This window comes from Ylistrum balloti, unplaced genomic scaffold (genome assembly GCF_031769215.1).
Source record: "Ylistrum balloti isolate Yb309-2 unplaced genomic scaffold, AGI_CSIRO_Ybal_v1 Utg369650, whole genome shotgun sequence".
Taxonomy (NCBI): Eukaryota; Metazoa; Mollusca; class Bivalvia; order Pectinida; family Pectinidae; genus Ylistrum; species Ylistrum balloti.
In genome coordinates, this window is record NW_026781906.1 from 378558 (window position 1) to 398680 (window position 20123).

Consider the following 20123-nt stretch of genomic DNA (forward strand, 5'->3'; position numbering starts at 1 on the left):
TATACTAACAACAAGGGGAATAACCTGAATGTTTCGACACCTATACTAACAACAAGGGGAATAACCTGAATGTTTCGACACCTATACTAACAACAAGGGGAATAACCTGAATGTTTCACACCTATACTAACAACAAGGGGAATAACCTGAATGTTTCGACACCTATACTAACAACAAGGGGAATAACCTGAATGTTTCACACCTATACTAACAACAAGGGGAATAACCTGAATGTTTCGACACCTATACAACAACACGGGGAATAACATGAAGGTTTCGACACCTATACTAACAACAAGCAAGAAAAAATAACAAGTGAACAAAAGGCAAATATAAACAAAAATTAGATTCATACGGAGACTCGTAAATAAGTATAAAGAGAATAACATCAGGTGTTCCGGAAGTCTTCTGCTTCATCGACAACCCCCGCCATGTAAATCTTTGTCAAACGAGAAATGCCACGTTCTCAAATGAGAACAAGGTATACATCAACAGAACCAACCGTCAAACTAACGAGCACCAAACAAGTCCACCTTCAATGCATCTTAGATATTTTTATATCCTACTGATATCATTGCCACGACGCATTTCTGTTAACTTAAGGTAATTTTCGTTACTTTTATTGTCCGAGGTAATTATAAATTTGGTGTTAGTCCTCATCTGTCATGATTGCTTTTATTGGAAGAAAATGTTCTATGCACGAGCTTTTTACACGGTAATGCATGGTTCTGGCAGGGTTAGATTGCACCGATTAATTAAAGCTAGAGTTGGCCTTTGTAATGTTTTGCCTTTCTGGTATCGCAACTCTGTCTTGTTGCCGGGAAACATCACGTAATCGAGTTTGTCATTAAATGTCAAGCGAGCTTTCGGGTCGAGTGAAATAAGTTACTTAGTGTTCCACACTACACAGGAATTTATGTTGATCTTATGGAAAGTCGCCAAACAATGGCGAGATGTTTAGATGCAGGACACCGCCATTACAGTTCTAAAACAGTCATCTAGGCCATGGTTTGGCAGAGACGTATGGCTGTCACCTTTGTTGATCTCTGTTGGTGCAGGAGAGACCTGCCCAAGTGTAAGAATAGCGACACACACCTCAGACACAAAGATACTGTTAAACGCGTGTCAGTGCTACAACCGTCAATCATGGCCGATAATGATAAGACACTGATTGCCAGGGATAGCCAGAATCAAGGCTTTGTCTTGGGAAAACAATCAGCTGGAGACAAGTGCCGAGCTTGACATTCGTGGATTTTGTACACTGGACTAAATAATTATAACAAGTGGTATTTCTATAACACGACTGCGTTTGTCACCATCGTGTATTTTATGTGCTTAGCGGAATCCTTCTAACACCATTTATGCGAAAGAAATCCTATCAAAAATGATAATAAAGCAAATTGATTTAAATGATAGATATCATGCATACATAACTGTCTCTGGAGTTTGTAATAACTAAAAATAACCTTTTTGTATATATTTCAGGACTCCGTTTGTAGGTGTTTCGACATATAAGAGTGTACAATACTTTTTTCCTATTTTTATCCAGAAAATGAGACTTGAAATAGTGCAATTTACAAGTTCGACGCTATGCCAGCATTGTATTGACACAGAGCGTCCACAAGTTAATATAACGTTTGCATCTGAGATCTCGATAGCGACAATAAACATTTCATTAACCTTCATTCTCCACAATCCAGTGACGAAAGTCGTGTCATCAGCTAGCGTTATATATTACTATAGGTGTGATTCACTATATCAGTATCCAAATTTAATCAACTGTGAAGTGTTAACACCTGGTATATATATAGGCTAATCAACCGTGACATTTAGGAAGCAGGGACCCAAGCAAACAGTTTAACCATATAAAACATTCATCCGACTCATTTCATAACCAAACCGACAACGTTTAATATTCAACATGACCTTGGCTGGCACACTTTCATATGGATCAATTTACTACACACTTCAGTCTTTAAAACCTATGACAGTAAATTTGCATTATTCCGATAACTTATATGAATTACAGGGAAACAAACGTAGGTGTTATTCCTTGTCCAACAATATTTGTCATTTGATTAGAATCAAATTAACAATATGATTCTCTTCAAATTAGTATCATAATTCTTGTCAAACGTCCTGTATTTTTCTCATTTGACATTTTCCCATTAAGGACTAATACACTTATATCTAATGTAAGGATATCGGTGATCAGTAACGAAGTCTTGTTTAATTATAATAAATCATCGTGTTTTCATTTCAATCTTATTTCCAGGAAGAAAACGAGCTGTCCGTTTGCGGATTAATTTCCGGTTTGTTAATCATAGACGAGTTGACCGTCCATAAATCTGTGTTCAATATTATCTACTGGTGGTAAACGTTCGCGAGGAAGAAGATAATCGATCAGGTTAAATACTCATAAATAAAATGTTAATGAGTATAAAATATAATTGACATCGACATGTCTTGCTGCATGTTTCTTTCGATAACAGTCACTCTTGGGAAATATTATTTAGGATTTAATATTGAATCATCTACTCTAGAATGTACGCTCAGTGATCTATTTTGGATCATCTTTATCATTTTCTGGAATGTATGTAATTTGTCAATTACAGGAAGTGGAGAAAACACAAAAAATTATATGTTCGACTTAGTCATCCTAATCATGTATTTTTGAAAATTTTAAGCTACATGTAACACATTGATCTAAGAATGAAAAATTACAACATGTTTCTATGTTAGCGTGAATATAAGACATTACTGACTAAGGTTATATTTCAAACATAGGTCCGAAAATCTTAAAACAAAAACGTCCAATGTTGTAATTTTATTCAAGCTGTTTCAACGTCTTTGCATCATCAAGGGTGTTATGAAAGCGGGTGTCAAGAGGGACAGCAAAAGTGGACAAAGCAAAACAGAGATTAAAGAACTTGCATAGCGAACAGCAGATCTGTTCTGGTCTTTTCAGTTCTCTTGATAAAAGGCACAGACGTATAAGTATACTGAGTATTGCTTTACCAATACAAGTCTCCTACCGGTCCCACAAGCTATATCACTCTAAAAATCTATGAATTGAACAAAATAGTAACAGTGACCTTGACCTAACAAATCACGTCTTGATGATGGTGTTAAACTTAAGCGGGACGTGTGATGATTGGGAATGTGAGAGAACTAAAGCTAAAGCGGGAGATAGGATGGAGGGGAGGATTTGAGAGTAATTACTGAAGCGGGACGTGTGATGATTGGGGATGTGAGAGAACTAAAGCTAAAGCGGGAGATAGGATGGAGGGGAGGATGTGAGGGTAATTACTGAAGCGTTACGTGTGATGATTGGGGATATGAGAGAACTAAAGCTAAAGCGGGAGATAGGATGGAGGGGAGGATGTGAGAGTAATTACTGAAGCGGGACGTGTGATGATTGGGGATGTGAGAGAACTAAAGCTAAAGCGGGAGATAGGATGGAGGGGAGGATGTGAGAGTAATTACTGAAGCGGGACGGGGGATAAATGACACCCGTCATGTAATTCGTATATATATGTGTGTGTTAAGTCCATCTTACTACTCATCTTAATGGAAAATATTTGAGTTCGATTTTTAATGTTAGTGCTTTTATTGAAGGGCTAACTTTGGAGATAAAAATATATCATGGTGTACCGGATCTATGTTAAAAACCTCATCATCAGACCAAAGTGCCATTGATAATATCTAAACCAACAGTGATTAGTCTCCTTAAATGCTTAAGACAAACTAAACTTATCTATATTCAACATTGAATTAATTTTATTGCCAAATCAATAAGCAGACATAATTATCCAAAAGGAATATCAAACAAGGCTGTGTAATAGAATGGGGATTTATTGAACTCTCTTTGGTGGATTGCCTCTCTCGAAAGGAAGTAAATGTGAGAAAATGTATTACCTCTCCGTAAATGACAATATTATCTAACCATCCTCAAGCTTACATACACTTGTCTGTCCTACTGTAGCCTGGAATTAGAAACGTCAAGTAATACCAATAATGTCGTATTGATAAAGAGTGTATCTTTGTCTGTTACAGACAATGGGAATATCACACCAGCATGATTACTTAATGTTTGTCTATATATACATTCTGTAAACCCAATGTTTTCGAATGTTCCTTATTAGTCTTAAATAAAGTCTTCCCTTGAATAATCAGTCCATCTCTAGGCAAATCTAATAGACCATTTTTATTGATGACGGTAAACAATTACAAAGTTACTGTGGCCTTAAGTATATATTCTGATATTGAGGACGGTAAACGATTATAAGTTAGTGTAGCCTCTATTATATATCATGATATTGAGGACGGTAAACAATTATAAAGTAAGTGTAGCCTCTATTATATACCCTGATACTGAGGACGGTAAACAATTATAAAGTAACAGTGACCTATATTATATATCCTGATATTGAGGACGGTAAACAATTATAAAGTAAGTGAAGTCTCTATTATATGTCCTGATATTGAAGACGGTAAACAATTACAAAATTAGTGTAGCCTACATTTTGTTTCCTGATATTGATGTATCGATGATGAAGATATACCGTCACAGAGTTACCGTTAAAATCATGTTATTTTATCATTCTATTTTGAATTGATCAACTTGAAAAAAATGAATTATCAATTCATTTCATCACTGCAGTTTTGACATTCAATAAAATTTAATCATAATTTGAAAGGTAAAAAGTTCTGGTATCGATTTTCAGCATTATATGGTAGAATGCCGCATTGCCAATTAAAATGACATTGTCTTGTTGTCAAGAGTAACGTCAAACTCTATAATGTGAAAGAATGCGCTATTATTTCCCGAACTTTTTAATGCCGGATTTGTTCTTGTTTGGATATAGTTGTTTTTTTCATTCGTGTTTTTTTTCTCTTTTGAAATGTAATCAACAAATAGATAGAATATATAAACAAATAAATGACTTTCTTTCAGGTATTACATACGTTTCACTCGCATGACAGAATATATCTATAGTTTTCACCCGTGCCTCGCGTTCGTGAAAAATATTGATATTTTGACATACTCGTAAAATATATAAGATATTAAACGGAAACCCCTAGAAACTATCTCCACTTTTCAGTTACAAAGTTATTGAAGAAAATCGTGGTTATTATTCCGGTTTTCTTTTTGAGCACGTCACATTTCTTTAATTCATCTACATTTACTTGTTGGATGTCGCCGATTGAGCGATAGATGCTTTTCATTCTAAATGTATTTTCGTTGTGTTTTTCTTATAAAGACAAAAATCTATGTGTTTGATAGATAATTTGCCTCTTCTGTATCAAACTCTAAATTTATATTGAAGGAAGTCATTAATTTGTTTGTCTTTTGTAAAACCTTGAACTGTCACCATGTTAGAATTTTGCCCTCATTTATCGCATTTGTTTCAGTTTAAAAACAGTAAATATTCCTTCCATTATTGTCTTGAGTGTTTTTGCGAACAATGCAGAAATTATTGAGCATGGAACAATGATAATTATTGACTAACATCAGTTTAAGAGAAATATGAGTACAGGTTTTGTGGAAGGGGTATGTATCCTCTGCTTCATCAATGTCACCAGCAACACACGTCAACCTATCAAGATAGACATATCACACAAAGAACCAGAGCATTTCCCAATGGGATGATGATCTCTAACACCCATCATCCTGCATTTCTCCGAACCCTGTTTACTGAGGTATCTCGTCAGTCTTCAACAAGCACAGTGTATCAAAGAAACTGTCAAATAGCCATATAATATCTTTGAAATTAAGTGTGACATGTTTATATCATATCATATCATATATAGCTTAACGGACAGTTCCTGATAGTTATATTGAAAGCTAGAATCGAGATGAGTGGTTGTTATAGAGGAGGCAGTCGTGTCTTGGACTTCAAGCTCTTGGCACATATTGATATCCTCTCTCACGTTTACAGATATGACAGAAATACGCATTGATCGTGGTGTATTGAAAACAAGCAATTAGTATGTATCAAGTGACAAGTGTTATTGACGTCAAATTCACATATTAGAAAATGAGAATGCTTTGGTAAAAGCAGCAGGTGTGGGGTTGATGGTATGAAGATTTATGTTACCTGACGATGGTGTTCAGCGATATTCATGCACGATTTTTGCACCGTTGTATATACCAATTCCAATTGTTTTTGTACACGGATAATGATCTGTTTTACGCCAGTAGTGATAGGACGTTAAGAATGAAAAATCAATGAGTTTGAATTTTTCGCACGTTTAAAATGCCTCCGCGAAATAAAATATATTTGACATAGGATTTTTTATTGCCAATCTTTTTTCCCTAAATTTTGAAGTTATCGTATACGGAATCTCATTAGAAAACACGCTTTATATTATATTAAGCAAATTACTATATATGAAACATTTTTGTTCGTTTCGTTGCTATGGTATCAGTAAGTCTGAACCAATAAGTTTTAGTATGATGGCATTTCAAAGCCGGCAAACTTAATGTTTTGGAATCAATAAAAAATGAAACTGCTTTAATAAAGGACAACTGTAATTTTTGTAAATATAATGTTAATTTAATATTTTGTTTAATTTTTCAGTAAAAACTGCTATTGATTACAGGATCCGCCATTTATTCTATTGTATTGTATTTCACAACGGGAAACATGAGAAAAGCATAACAGTTTAACGTCCTCTATCACCAAAAGCTATAAAAGGAATATATGAAATTATGAAATATAAGAGCAGATACATGGAAGTAGAGTATAGAGTCATATTAAAACAGAGTTGAGGGGAAGGAGAGGGACATACCAAAGAACGAAGTTTCGAGAATTTTGCTCAACCACGCGGGCGAGTTTCTTGATCGAGAGCGAGAAATTGTTAGTTTAAACCGTTGTAGAGAATTTCATTTTTCGTTACCACGTGTACACTTTTGGTGCCGTGACCAGGAGGGATGGGATATTTTCCATTTAATTTTTATTTTTCCTATTACACAAGAATCTTGCAACGTAAATGAAGGAACTTTAATATTTCTCCTGCGAAATTGAAATTCTCATCATGGAAATGACGGTGAAGTTGTTGGTAAAGAGTGAATGTTGCGAATGTAATGATTACTGTATAGTTTCAATGTTCTATATAAGGGGAAAAAACAATCGACATGACAAAAAGATTTATTACTTCCTTACAACAGTAAACCTCAAAATCATGTGAAGGATAAATTGTTTAACAGTCAACTATACTACATAACCATATCGACATTACAACCAGACCGCGCACTAATCACACAGAGCGCGAATCATGAAGAAGGTAGAGAATGCTGACAGCCGTCATACATTGTACATTATTGATAAGTGAATATATTGTGTGATGTCTTGAAGCATGAGGGCTGTGTAGTATTGGTGTGACAGTAGTAGGAGATAAAACTGTAAGTAAAACAGATGACGGTTATTGATTTCTCTACGACAAAACTGGTAACAGCTTTGCCTGCGGTATGTTACCATCCACTAGGGTTCCACGCGCACATTTGGACGTGCACGATTCACTACACGAGTAGAGATCACGGATAATGTATTCTCTTATAAAAATATGTGAGAAAATGATTGATTAACGGCACGGTTTACATGAAGTAGCGTATTGCAATGGCGCTACAGGCGGTTGATGCAGGGATGGACATGTAATTTAACACTAATAGTTTAGTACGATACATATCCGCGGTAGATACTCAGCCATTACTAACAGTTTACTATTTGCAATGAATGAAAAGACAATATTACTTTTGCTAGAGGCTAGAGATTAAATGGAAGTATAAAAAACGTTGAAGACTGTAAAGGCAATATTTCATCACAAATTATGTCATAAAGTCGTACATCATTCTCAAGATTGATGAACAGCGGATTTTTTCCCCTGGAATCCTCAATGCGTTATGGACGTGTATACGTATGCTGGGTGACGAAATCTGTCAAAAAAAAAAAAACAAAAAAAAAAAAAAAAAAAAAACTGGAGTAATGTGACGTTCTCAAAATGCGAACCAAACAAATAGATATGGTATACTTATCACTTCATAATAATTCAACGGAATCATCAGGAATACAAACGATAATCTAACATATCTAACTCCGAATAACACCGGGAAACCATAAGAGACTTTACGTTTAGAAATATGAAAAGTTGATGAAATGAGTGATTTCACATGTTATAAAAATTAATAAAATCAGTGTTATATCAGATTAAGTTTGGAAATAATATTTCCTTGCGGAGTAATTACTTTTACGTCCGTCATCTGGCAAAATTCGGCGTAACGTCAACGATAGGTAATCAAAGAGTGAAAAACAAAAGTCACAACAGTCTGATTTTCAACCAATGTTGCGGGATAGATAGAATACATGGTCAGTGTCATAAGATATAAAGCTGTATTTTGGCCCGGGACAGAGAGACAAAAGTGCCTCGCCAATGATTTATTTAAGACACTGACCATTTAACCTCACACAAAATCACGAGGTGATGTTTATACAGCTGTTATCACATGAAGTGTGCGAGGATCCTCCATTATGAAAATTTACAAAACATGCAATCGTTGTGAAGACTAAATCACATGCAACACCAGAGCTTAGTGTAATCAGTTAGTAATGTGATGAACAAAAAAGAGAAGATGACATGTAATTGGCTTCTTCTGTTGTAAGTTGCTTTGATCTTAATCAAAAGACTTAAAACTTGACTGGTCTGTGAAACAAGAATAATTCCACAATTTCATTAAGGAGTTTGAATTGAAAGGATCCGTAGAATATGCCAGCGTTATCTGTGATATTCCTCTCCACATTCTAAATGTAGAACATCATGACAAGTCATGAAATTAACGCGGGTTTTGTTTTGCCTACATGTAACACAAAGAATCAGGTCATCTGTCTTTTGTTATAGTCTGTAAATAATATATATATATATCCATATCAACGACAAGGAAAAATTCATCTATGGCAAAATATGTTATGGTACAGCTAGTTAATTTCTACTAATACCTCCGAGTGGTTACAGAAAGCAGTGGAAATGGCACATATCATTCATTTCCTGCAATGCCTGATCGAAACAATTTCTCTGTCATCTCAAATGTACACATGGTTGATGCTTGACATACGTGCATAAAAGGGAGGACATAATTTCTTAACCCCTCTATATGTACATACATGGACGGCACGATAGCGTAATTTTCAAATCACTACACACATGAATACTGCATTTTCTCTACGTTTTAAGATATTTTTCAGTTTATACGTATACAAAGGATGGCACATTTTCTCACGTGTTTCACACGCTCTCTACAATTCTTTATTAAATGTTTGTGAGGCATAAAAACTGTAACTTCTGTCCTTTTTTCCATGACGGGAAGAGGTGACTAAATCTGGGATTTAATCGTTACTCCGAACTATGTTTGAACACGTCTTTCTTTGGCACTGCCTCAATTTTGACCTCTAATGCAGTATTCCATTCTGTGATGTCATCTTTGGTTTCTGTCCCCTGACCCCTTACAGCAGTTACTGTTGTCCTGCTTAATGATCAGCAGGTTTGCCCGTTGTCACTATAATGGGACCAGATGATTTGTCCTGCTGGGTGTCCTGAAAACACACACTCATTACATGCACTCATGGCCATAGATATTAAAAGACGTTCGCACTATAAAACCAAATAAACATATATGTTATTTATATATGTTCATTCAGCTTTGACAGGCTGGATTTTTTCCTGCCTGCATATGTACACAGGAATGACACACTTTCTCATGTTCTACCTAGACATGAGCAACACTATCGCCTACACAGTACAGTATCATTGTTGACAGATTGGTTTCAAATTTTCTGCTGGTTTTTTCTATTTTTAATTTTCTATACGAAACCGTTTACACATGTACAAATTAAACGTTTCCACCATACTTGTTGATCAAATAAATACCATATTTCTGAGTTGATTAAACTGTAAAGTTTGACATTCTAAATTTAGTCGGAAAAGAAATGAGCCAATTGTGGTTCCGTAAATATCATCCTTCCTGACAAGTGTTCAAAGTATGATGTCTGACAGAAACAATAAACACATAGGAATATAATTGAAATCAACAGAATATCAAAATTAACAAGAATAAACAAAGACACGGATGAAAACTGATATCTTGGAAAAGGTGGTCTAAGCATACACATATGTTTTCAACTTCCTTGACAACTCGCATCATGAAAATACGAACAAAATCTGAGCAATGTCATATCCTTCTCGTGACAATAGGAATAGCTAGAGAAACCACATTTACCAGTAATAAACAATTAAATGATGATACACTTTCACTATTAATATGCATTCCATATACTTGTGATGCCACTGCAGTGGACGCCTTTCATATTAACTGCCATGTTTTGATAAATTGAAAGGAAATAAAAATAGCAATTTGCTACTTGTAAGCAGGAAGAAATGGATGACTGACGAGAATTTAACTACGAAATCAAAAATATTAGCATTCTTTGGAAACAGCGCAGTGAAATATTACACCGCACTTCAGTTTAGACGATCGTATATGATAGCACAGCAAATGCCGGACAAGGAAACTCAACATTTTCGACGTAGATTGGTCAATAACTCACTGAAAAAAGTAGTCGATTGGCCGACAAAATTGAAATAGGTTGAAAGTTAATATCTAACCCAAAAAAGGAGTCAATGGTTATCACTATGTCATTATAGATATATAGCTGTAATGGTTCTTCCATACAATTACTAAAACAACTTTTCTAATGTACATCTACGTCCGATTTTCTGACAAAGAATCTTCAGAATTGAGCATACAGGGATAATCACAAAGTTTTATTTAAAGCCTACAATACGTCGAGTTGAAATGTCAAATGTGAAATGGACGATCGAGCATTTTTGTTACGATTTTCGAATGTAAAATAGTGAGAATGAGTCCTGCTTAACATAATCCGTGTTAAGTTTCGGAAGCTTTCACAAAAGACGCTAATGAATAGCACATTTTTAATATAGATTGAGAATTTGCTATAGTTGTGCCAAAGAATAAATGGACTGCACCATACAGCTGTTTCGTCCTTCTAGGACTCATAGACGTTCCTAAAGGCCTCAGTTTTGAAACCTTCGAGACGACTCAGGCAAATCCAAAGCGAACGACAGAAATGTAAATTTTAGATTTGGAGGTATACTAGACAAGATTTTTCAGCAAACTTCTCGTACACTTAAAAGAACACCATGTTTCCTGTCCTTTTTTCATGAGGAGCGAAATCAAGAAAAGTGTATAACAACACAGGGCCCCGTCGTTCATTTTGTATGTCCATGTGCTTGACATTCAATAAAGTTGATTAATGTTTCTCTCCGTATTTCGATCAACTTTGATTCTGCTCAGTCGACTTTTCTCTATTTAGTGTTCGCTGTATCCTATTGCTGTGTGTAAATCTGAAGTGTTCATTTTCATAAGCCCTACAGGTAGTGAGTAAATTTGGTCTCGATATGTGTTCATTATATGATTAAAGTAGGCGGCTAAAATGGGGTTTTCATATCTTCATTTCCTGGCTTCGGTAGTAACGCCTCGCTCTGTGTTGTTTTAAGGGTGTGCCCAAGCTAGAAAGGTGGATGATTTAAGTCTTAATTAAAAATGGAATTTAATTCAGAAGTTTTAGAGCACAGACGTTACTGAAAATTGTAGCGTGCAAGTAATTGTAAAGGTCCTCGTGGACTTGATAAGGATGTTATTGAGATGCAATTTCCACGTCCCTATTATTGATGTATTACATTTTAAGAATATGCGTACTTATCGATGCTATAATTAACTCCTCAAAGTCAGAGATAACGAACAGGTGGTTCAAAGCACCAGAATGATATTTGAAATTGTCAATTGTCAATTACATTGAAGTGATCAATGCATGCATAGCAAGCCAAGGTCTGGCAATCAAACAACAATACAAGCAGATGAGACCTTAAATTGTCAGCTGTTACAGTAGTCAACGCTATATCAACATTGTACACAAACACCAGTGTCACTGACTCCGCCAAAATAGGGTTCACTTATCAAACTCAGTTTAATTATTAGTCCTTTGTTTTGGTTGCCATGTTTAAGGTGTATTTGGGGACTCTTCATTAGATACGTGAATAGAAGCAAAGGCTTTGATTTGACGAACACAGATCCCTAGCCTAGCTATCAAAGGATTGATTTTCTAATGCTCCAGTCTCACGTAAGGCCCTGCTCGACACGGGCACAGTGTGGAGAGTGTGGCCAATCCATCACACGATGCTACTCCAATTCCTGAATATAACCTTATCACAGGATCACAAATATTACCTATTCCCAACGGGAAAATGTGTAACTGAAAGAAAATGGAATTACCGCCAAATGATGACAAACGAATACGTACGCTTCGTCTTTGACCATGATGGAAGATCGTGTGACCGATCATTGTGAGAAACGCACGTTTGTCATCGCAGCGTCTCAAATAGTATATGCGCTGTGTGTTCTTATCTTCAAACATTAAGGTGTCTGAACGAGACGGTCAAAAATGTTTCCGCTTCCATTAAACATCTTCAGGAGCAGGACAATACAGCTTATGCAATGCGAAACAAAAGAATGCGAGCTCCATCACGGATGCCAGAGTGTATATTATAGTGATTTTAAAACAAGGCGCTAAACAGAAAAAAATAATTCCAGCGAGTGCGAAAGTTTCCTATAAAGATGGGATAGACATTGGATAAGGATTACCAGTTATGTTTTTAGTTTTCACGACAGTTGTTGAGGAGTGATGTGTGTAAAGGTTTTGTCCAAAACCGGAGAATTAAGATCACGTGTTTTTTGTAGAATGTGCCGTATTTCGACCAATGGATAAACTAAAATGAAGATTTATTTAATTCTACATGGACTTGCGAGCCTATTTGTTACATTTCCTGGCGCGTCCATCACCCAACACAGTGTAAGTATTGGCGCCGTTTTTGAGGAACCAGATTTCGTACATTTTAGCAACATATTTAACAACTCTCTAAAGGAACACCAGGATTTGTCAGACGGTGGTATCTTACAAGGTGTGACGATTCCTTCAATGAACAATCTATACGACAGCTTAAAGGGAATCTGTTCCGTGTTAAAAAGCAATAACACAATTGCTTTTATAGTGGTGGGTTCTAAAGAAACTGTAAATGCCCTAACTCTTCTGACGGAACCGCTTGGAATTCCCGTACTAGGATATATAAAAAACGATATCCACACAGACTCAAAGGTAAGTGTTGTTAGTTTGCTGTAAGAAATTCAACGACACGCTATCATAATGATGTTTTTTAAACCCTATTTCACATTTAAAAGTATTAAGAACGTACTTCATCTTCGTTAACTTCAATAGTGTTATCAAATCTGATGTGACGGACATGACTTGTTGTGAGGGACAGGGCTGGGGAAAAGTGTTGTAGGAAGAAATGCTCCTTGAATGAAATATGAAAAATGTATTTTCAATATACAAAGTCTGAAAAAAATATCTGTGTTTTTGTAGAAATGTATAAAGTTATGATTTTAAAAAAGCATTGGAAATAATCAGTACTTCAACAAGTATTAAAGATTATATTTTGAGGTTGAGGAAGGAAAGACGGTGATTTAGCACTGTCCTCAAAATATCTTTACAAAGGTCAGTGGGTCAATTTTAAACACGGAAGGTAGTTACGCACGTCGGAGTTCCAGCTCATGTTATGTCGTCGCGCTCCGTTACCGACTGATGCCTATCTTTGGTAAAAGCTTGGCTATCTTAAACATGTTAGGTATATTGATGTCCATTATTATATTGTCGTTATAGTCCTGCATAATTTATGCAATCTTTTATCAAAATATCCCCGATTTTTAGGCGTGCATCTAGGATTTTTTTTTATAAAAATACGTGCATATCTGTGTGTGTATGTGTGCGCGCCAGTATGTGTGCCGTACGAAGCATTAGTTTTTTAATACACATCGTTTACATCCAATGTTTATAGGATAGACCGAGAGGACAAAGTCAGACAATTCGCGCTTATAAAAAACTGTATCGTTATTGTGATACTTTCTACAACTATGACAATATATGCATCATTTGGTATCTGATTGTTAGTCTATATTTCATCGCCATTACAATTCTTTTAACTTCTGACGTTTCAACGTATCGCTATGGTTTCACGTTCTGCTCTGATGATACAAACGATGAATAATTCCGCCGGAAAGATCGAAATCATGAATAATATAGGTTCTAAAACCAACACACATTGAGATAAATGCCCGGTAGTTGATATAATGTTTATTTTCAGAGTCGGTGTTTCAATGCTGTAGAAGAGATGCTTGAATAGTCACTTCACGCGTGTGACAGACCGTTAGTTTGAATAATGAAACATAGAGCAATATAAAAAACACATGAACCATGCAGAACTGTCGTATTAAGAATACAGTAATAGTATTGTCTGTTCGCCTTAGCTTTTATCATTTTATTTATTTTAATACATGCTATTAACTAGTGTAGCTGTCGAGTTCCAAGGTTACACCAAGGTTATTCGGCATCATTACAGGTTCGTTTGCGTCTGCACGCTTACATGGTGTAATTCAAAGATAGCATTCACTATAATGAAAAAAGGAAATAAAAGAAATAAATAATACATAGAATATCCCGATATCGAGGTTTAGACAAATAGTATTATCAACACAATGTATACACGCCTGGTAACACTAGCATATATCTATTGTTATCATCTCTCCTTCTTCAGGAGTCTTATTCTGTCAAACCGTTAGAACAACTACCAACTGTATAAAAATCGCTGCCTGCAGGAAAAACAATTAACTAGAAACAGCACACGTGTATAGCCGACCTCCTAGAGGAGAAGCATATGTTTGTAAAATTGTCACTCTCAGTGAAGACTCTTTGGACACAGAAATTAAAATAATTTCGTTCCAAGTAAAGACACTATGAACAGAGATGTATATAACATGACGTCCCCAGTAAGACACTACGAACAGAGACGTATATAACGTGTCGTCCTCAGTTTAGACACTACAATCAGAGACGTATATAACATGACGTCCTCAGTTAAGACACTACGAACAGAGACGTATATAACATGACGTCCTCAGTTAAGACACTACGAACAGAGACGTATATAACATGACGTCCTCAGTTAAGACACTATGAACAGAGACGTATATAACATGACGTCCTCAGTTAAGACACTACGAACAGAGACGTATATAACATGACGTCCTCAGTTCAGACACTATGAACAGAGACGTATATAACGTGTCGTCTTCAGTTAAGACACTACAATCAGAGACGTATATAACATGTTGTTATCAGTAAAGACACTACGAACAGAGACGTAGATGTATGAACATGTAACAAGTTTCTCTACGTAAAACACTAAACAAAGTAAACACGTGTGTCTATCTTTTGAGTTGATAAAGATAATCAGAAATAGTCGTTTATGTTACAGAAGTACAAACGAAGGAGTTCATTACGTTGTAACATTTTCTAGACATAGACCTACATATAACACGAAAACGACAACGTGTGTCCATTCTTATTCAAATTCCAAATCAAAGGTTATGTAACACAATGTTGTACTGGATGATTTTCATGATCTATCTCCGATATACTCATAAATTGCCAAGACGTTGTCATGACAATTATTTTGATTCTAGCCAAATTATGGCGGCCATTTTTCCTGTTGTGGCGGTGATCGACCTCCACTTTAGAGAAATTTATGATAACGACATGCTCAAATGTGTCATCGAAATATGAGGACGAAAATGTGTCGAGAATCACATTGTTGACCTAGCTATTCCGATTTATTACTCTTTAACCATATACTGGAAATTAGATCATGAATGAATGGTTTTAACACTCGACTTCGCCTTCAGTCAAACCCAAACTCAGGATCTAATCTCCACTCTATGCATAAACACAACGTTCCCTTTAATGTATCGTCCAGGTATTTCAGATTTTCTAACAAGACAAACTAATTAATATCAATTTTCAATACCAAATACTTCTTAAGAACTAAACACTGTACAACCAAATATATGTTTTAACTGTGTGCTGATGTTTAAAGTATCGTTTATTACATTTAATCGACATTCCTTCCGCATTGGTTTTAATAAAGTCGCTTTTTCCTCCTTAATTATTCATATTTTTCGCTTTGATGGTTCCCAGTTATTCATACCGATTTTGAAAAAGACAACGTTATATGAATCGGTTTTGTAAACATGATTTTAACTAAATTAAAGCCATTCACAAAACAAAGTAACTAGCTTATCTGTCATCCAAGCATTGTAGTTTCCAATCAGCGAGTAATTACCTTGTCATACAGCTAGCTGTGAGACGTCTTCAATTAAATTGCTGCTTTAATTTACGAGATAGTTAAACAGCATGTCCTGTAAAGAAGTATCAATCATTGTTTGCCGTCAATATTCTAAACGCCTGCTCTACAACTGGTTGTTTTCACGCGAGTGGTGATTACATTTCTGGGAAAGAGATTCCGTCAGCGGAGGTAAAACCCACCAGGATCCTTGATGACAACAGACAGTCAGAACTATCAAAATGGTTCTCAGGTCATCAGAGGTTAAATACCAGGATCCTTGATGACAACAGACAGTCAAAACTATCAAAATAGTTCCCAGACCATCAGAGGTTAAATACCAGGAACCTTGATGACAAATAGCCGTCAAAACTATCAAAATAGTTCCCAGACCATCAGAGGTTAAATACCAGGAACCTTGATGACAAATAGCCGTCAAAACTATCAAAATGGTTCTCAGGTCATCAGAGGTTAAATACCAGGATCCTTGATGACAACAGACAGTCGGAACTATCAAAATGGTTCTCAGATCATCAGAGGTTAAATACCAGGATCCTTGATGACAAATAGCCGTCAAAACTATCAAAATAGTTCCCAGACCATCAGAGGTTAAATACCAGGATCCTTGATGACAACAGACAGTCAAAACTATCAAAATGGTTCTCAGGTCATCAGAGGTTAAATACCAGGAACCTTGATGACAAATAGCCGTCAAAACTATCAAAATAGTTCCCAGACCATCAGAGGTTAAATACCAGGATCCTTGATGACAACAGACAGTCAGAACTATCAAAATGGTTCTCAGGTCATCAGAGGTTAAATACCAGGATCCTTGATGACAACAGACAGTCGGAACTATCAAAATGGTTCTCAGATCATCAGAGGTTAAATACCAGGATCCTTGATGACAAATAGCCGTCAAAACTATCAAAATGGTTCTCAGGTAATGAGAGATGACCTTCGTGGACCCTGAATGACCAATAGAAGTCAAAGCAATCAAAATGGTCCCAAGATAATCTGTATTTCGGTTTAACGTGTTGGTTTTTACTTTACGTATTTATATTATATTATATCTTTGACAAGCTATTTACGTAGTCCTAGGTTATCATATCCTATCATAACATCACTCTATTCCCACGTGACTTCACTGATACCGTTACTCTGACGCGTGTAACACAGATTCATTCCAGGAAACAACAGCGCGTGTCAAACCCGACAAAACACCAAATAATGCATAATTAAAACGTTTTTAATTAGATTTCCGCACGCTTTAAAGAAACACTAATTAAAGCAAACAAAAACTCACTAATGCACGGAATGTAGTTCGCAATTCGTCTGACCTATTGTCCAGTGTCAGTATCAACAGATATGGTTGCCAGACCTAATGACTTCGATGTGAGGTTTTTTGCACTCTTTCAGCGTATTATATTGCCGCCTTACAAACCTTCTGTTGAACATTCACCATTCCCTTCACATCAGAATACATGTGACAACATTTACAGTGGGCTCACTTTCATGATTTATTTGTTAACAATATAGAGCTATGTGAACATTTTCGAGATGTAAGTATGCTATCCATCTAGCTTTTTTATTGGTTTGTTTTGACAACTTAAGGACGATATCTGTATGTAGGTAAGTTGTGTTCACGTGTTGTAGAGAGTGAGCTTCATTAACGTAAGCCAAGCCACCCTGTGATAGTGCGGAATGGAAGAATAGTGCTATCTCACTGAAGTATACTACCAATGTTCACCACCAAGACTCCTCACCTTGACACATTATACTGATAATATACAATTCATCGCTACATTATCAATATCCTGGGTGTTTATCAATTAGTAATAACTACCATTTTATACTTTTACAACTAAGCCAAATGTAAAGTGAGATAGTGCCAAGAAAGACATCAAACAAAAAAGGCTGTTTGGTGTATCACAAATTAAGTGGTCTATTGGAAAGAAGCAATATTTCTTACTTCTACATGCAGAGCAGTCGAGTGTAAGCTAACGGGGTAATAATTATGTAAATATTGACACGATATCGCCCATTGGAGTTCCATCTGCAATACTTTAGGAAAGTTCAATTATGACACTTGTGTTTTACCAATATTTTTCCATACATACTATACAGATGTATGATTTAGACAAAGTATCAACATCAAGGTAAATCATTTGATATTTCACATTTATCGACATTTCAATTCTCAAATGTTCTCTGGAAGCAAACAGGACAATAGTTCACCTGAATTATTATGTAGAGATAGTACCTACATCCCCATATATGTGATGGTACAAATTGTGATATGATTTTGTTACTAGAAATCTTCACATTGTCATTTTGTGTTTTCTCATTCTGAATTACATTGGTGGAGAGTAGTCGATGAAGCATGAGACGCTTACTCTTCTGAAACATCTTGCTTTATTCTTCCTGTTCTTTTTCAGGAATCTCCGTATGACTATTTTGTGTGTTCATTTTTTTTAAATTAAAAAAACTAAAAACAATAAGTTTTATGGAATTTGAGTATTGATTATGATTATGTCGAGATGTTGGTATTTTCTTGATTTTTTTTTAAAAATTCAGTATGTATTTATATACGAACAGTCTTTATATTGTAGAATATTTTGATCCAAGATTCAATGTGTGGATAAAACCCATCAGTCATATTAAGTAAAAATACGTTAACACTAATACTGATCTCACTGTCCTCTTTTCACTACTGCTAATTATTGAACTGTGAAAAATGTAATTTTCTTCATAAAACAACTAATTGTTCAAAAACAAAAAAATGCCAACGCGTCAACAAAATCAACCCTTATTTGGTTAAAATCTTTCCTTATTGTCAAGAAAAAGTGTCTTCACGATTACAAAACAGACAGGACAATATATCAAATCGGCATGCCAGCACTGTTATCATGGCACAACTCTCCAATATTGCTTCCGGCAGTAGGCTGATTACTGAGTGATGGCGTACGCCGCACATCCAACAGTACGTTTTGGCTTGCTGAACATATGTTGATGGAAGATATAAAACCTGATCACAAAAGATAGACAGTATCTGTTGCACACGGCAGAATCACTGACAACACTACTTCACACTCTAGTGCAAAGCCTGAGATCTGTATATCTTTAAAGAAGACGTGTAGGAAGTGATATTGAGGAAGTGCCAGTAGAATAATAATAGTGTTCCATGTCAGTTTCTGAAATGAATTCTAATGGGTTCTCGCTAGACTCTTACTTAGGAGTCGTTATAATCTGTAAACGTTAGACAAGAAAATCTAATCTACGAAAACATAATAACATCTGTTAATTTTAAATATTGACTCTACAAATTTCATTACATGTGCGCTTTTTAAAGATATCAGTTTTAAAGAGATTTCCCTGATATGTTGGATTAGAATCCTGTCATTCTAAAATATATATCACAGCCCAAATCAATGATAAAAGGCATTCCATAAATATCCAGTCTTCAACAATCAAGATTTGTCCCACACCAACACATTAGACACCTACAGGTTATTGTCCCTGTGTACCCTAGTCCTGAAGACCACCACACACTTACACATTAGACACCTACAGGTTATTGTCCCTGTGTATCCTAGTCCTGAAGACCACCACACCTACACATTAGACACCTACAGCTTAATGTCCCTTTATATCCTGGTCCTGAAGACCACCACATCTACACAATAGACACCTACAGGTTATTGTCCCTGTGTATCCTAGTCCTGAAGACCACCACACACTTACACATTAGACACCTACAGGTTATTGTCCCTGTGTACCCTAGTCCTGAAGACCACCACACACTTACACATTAGACA

General features: G+C 35.8%; 1 protein-coding gene across 1 annotated transcript in view; it reads left to right on the top strand.

Annotated features, from left to right (window-relative positions):
* The first annotated feature begins 12845 nt into the window (after positions 1-12845).
* Positions 12846-20123, top strand: part of LOC132556631 (glutamate receptor ionotropic, NMDA 3B-like) — a 97413-nt gene continuing 90135 nt past the window's right edge. Inside the window, exon 1 of the mRNA XM_060221070.1 lies at positions 12846-13226. Within this exon, the coding sequence (XP_060077053.1) occupies positions 12846-13226 (381 nt within the window). The remainder of the gene's footprint in view (positions 13227-20123) is intronic.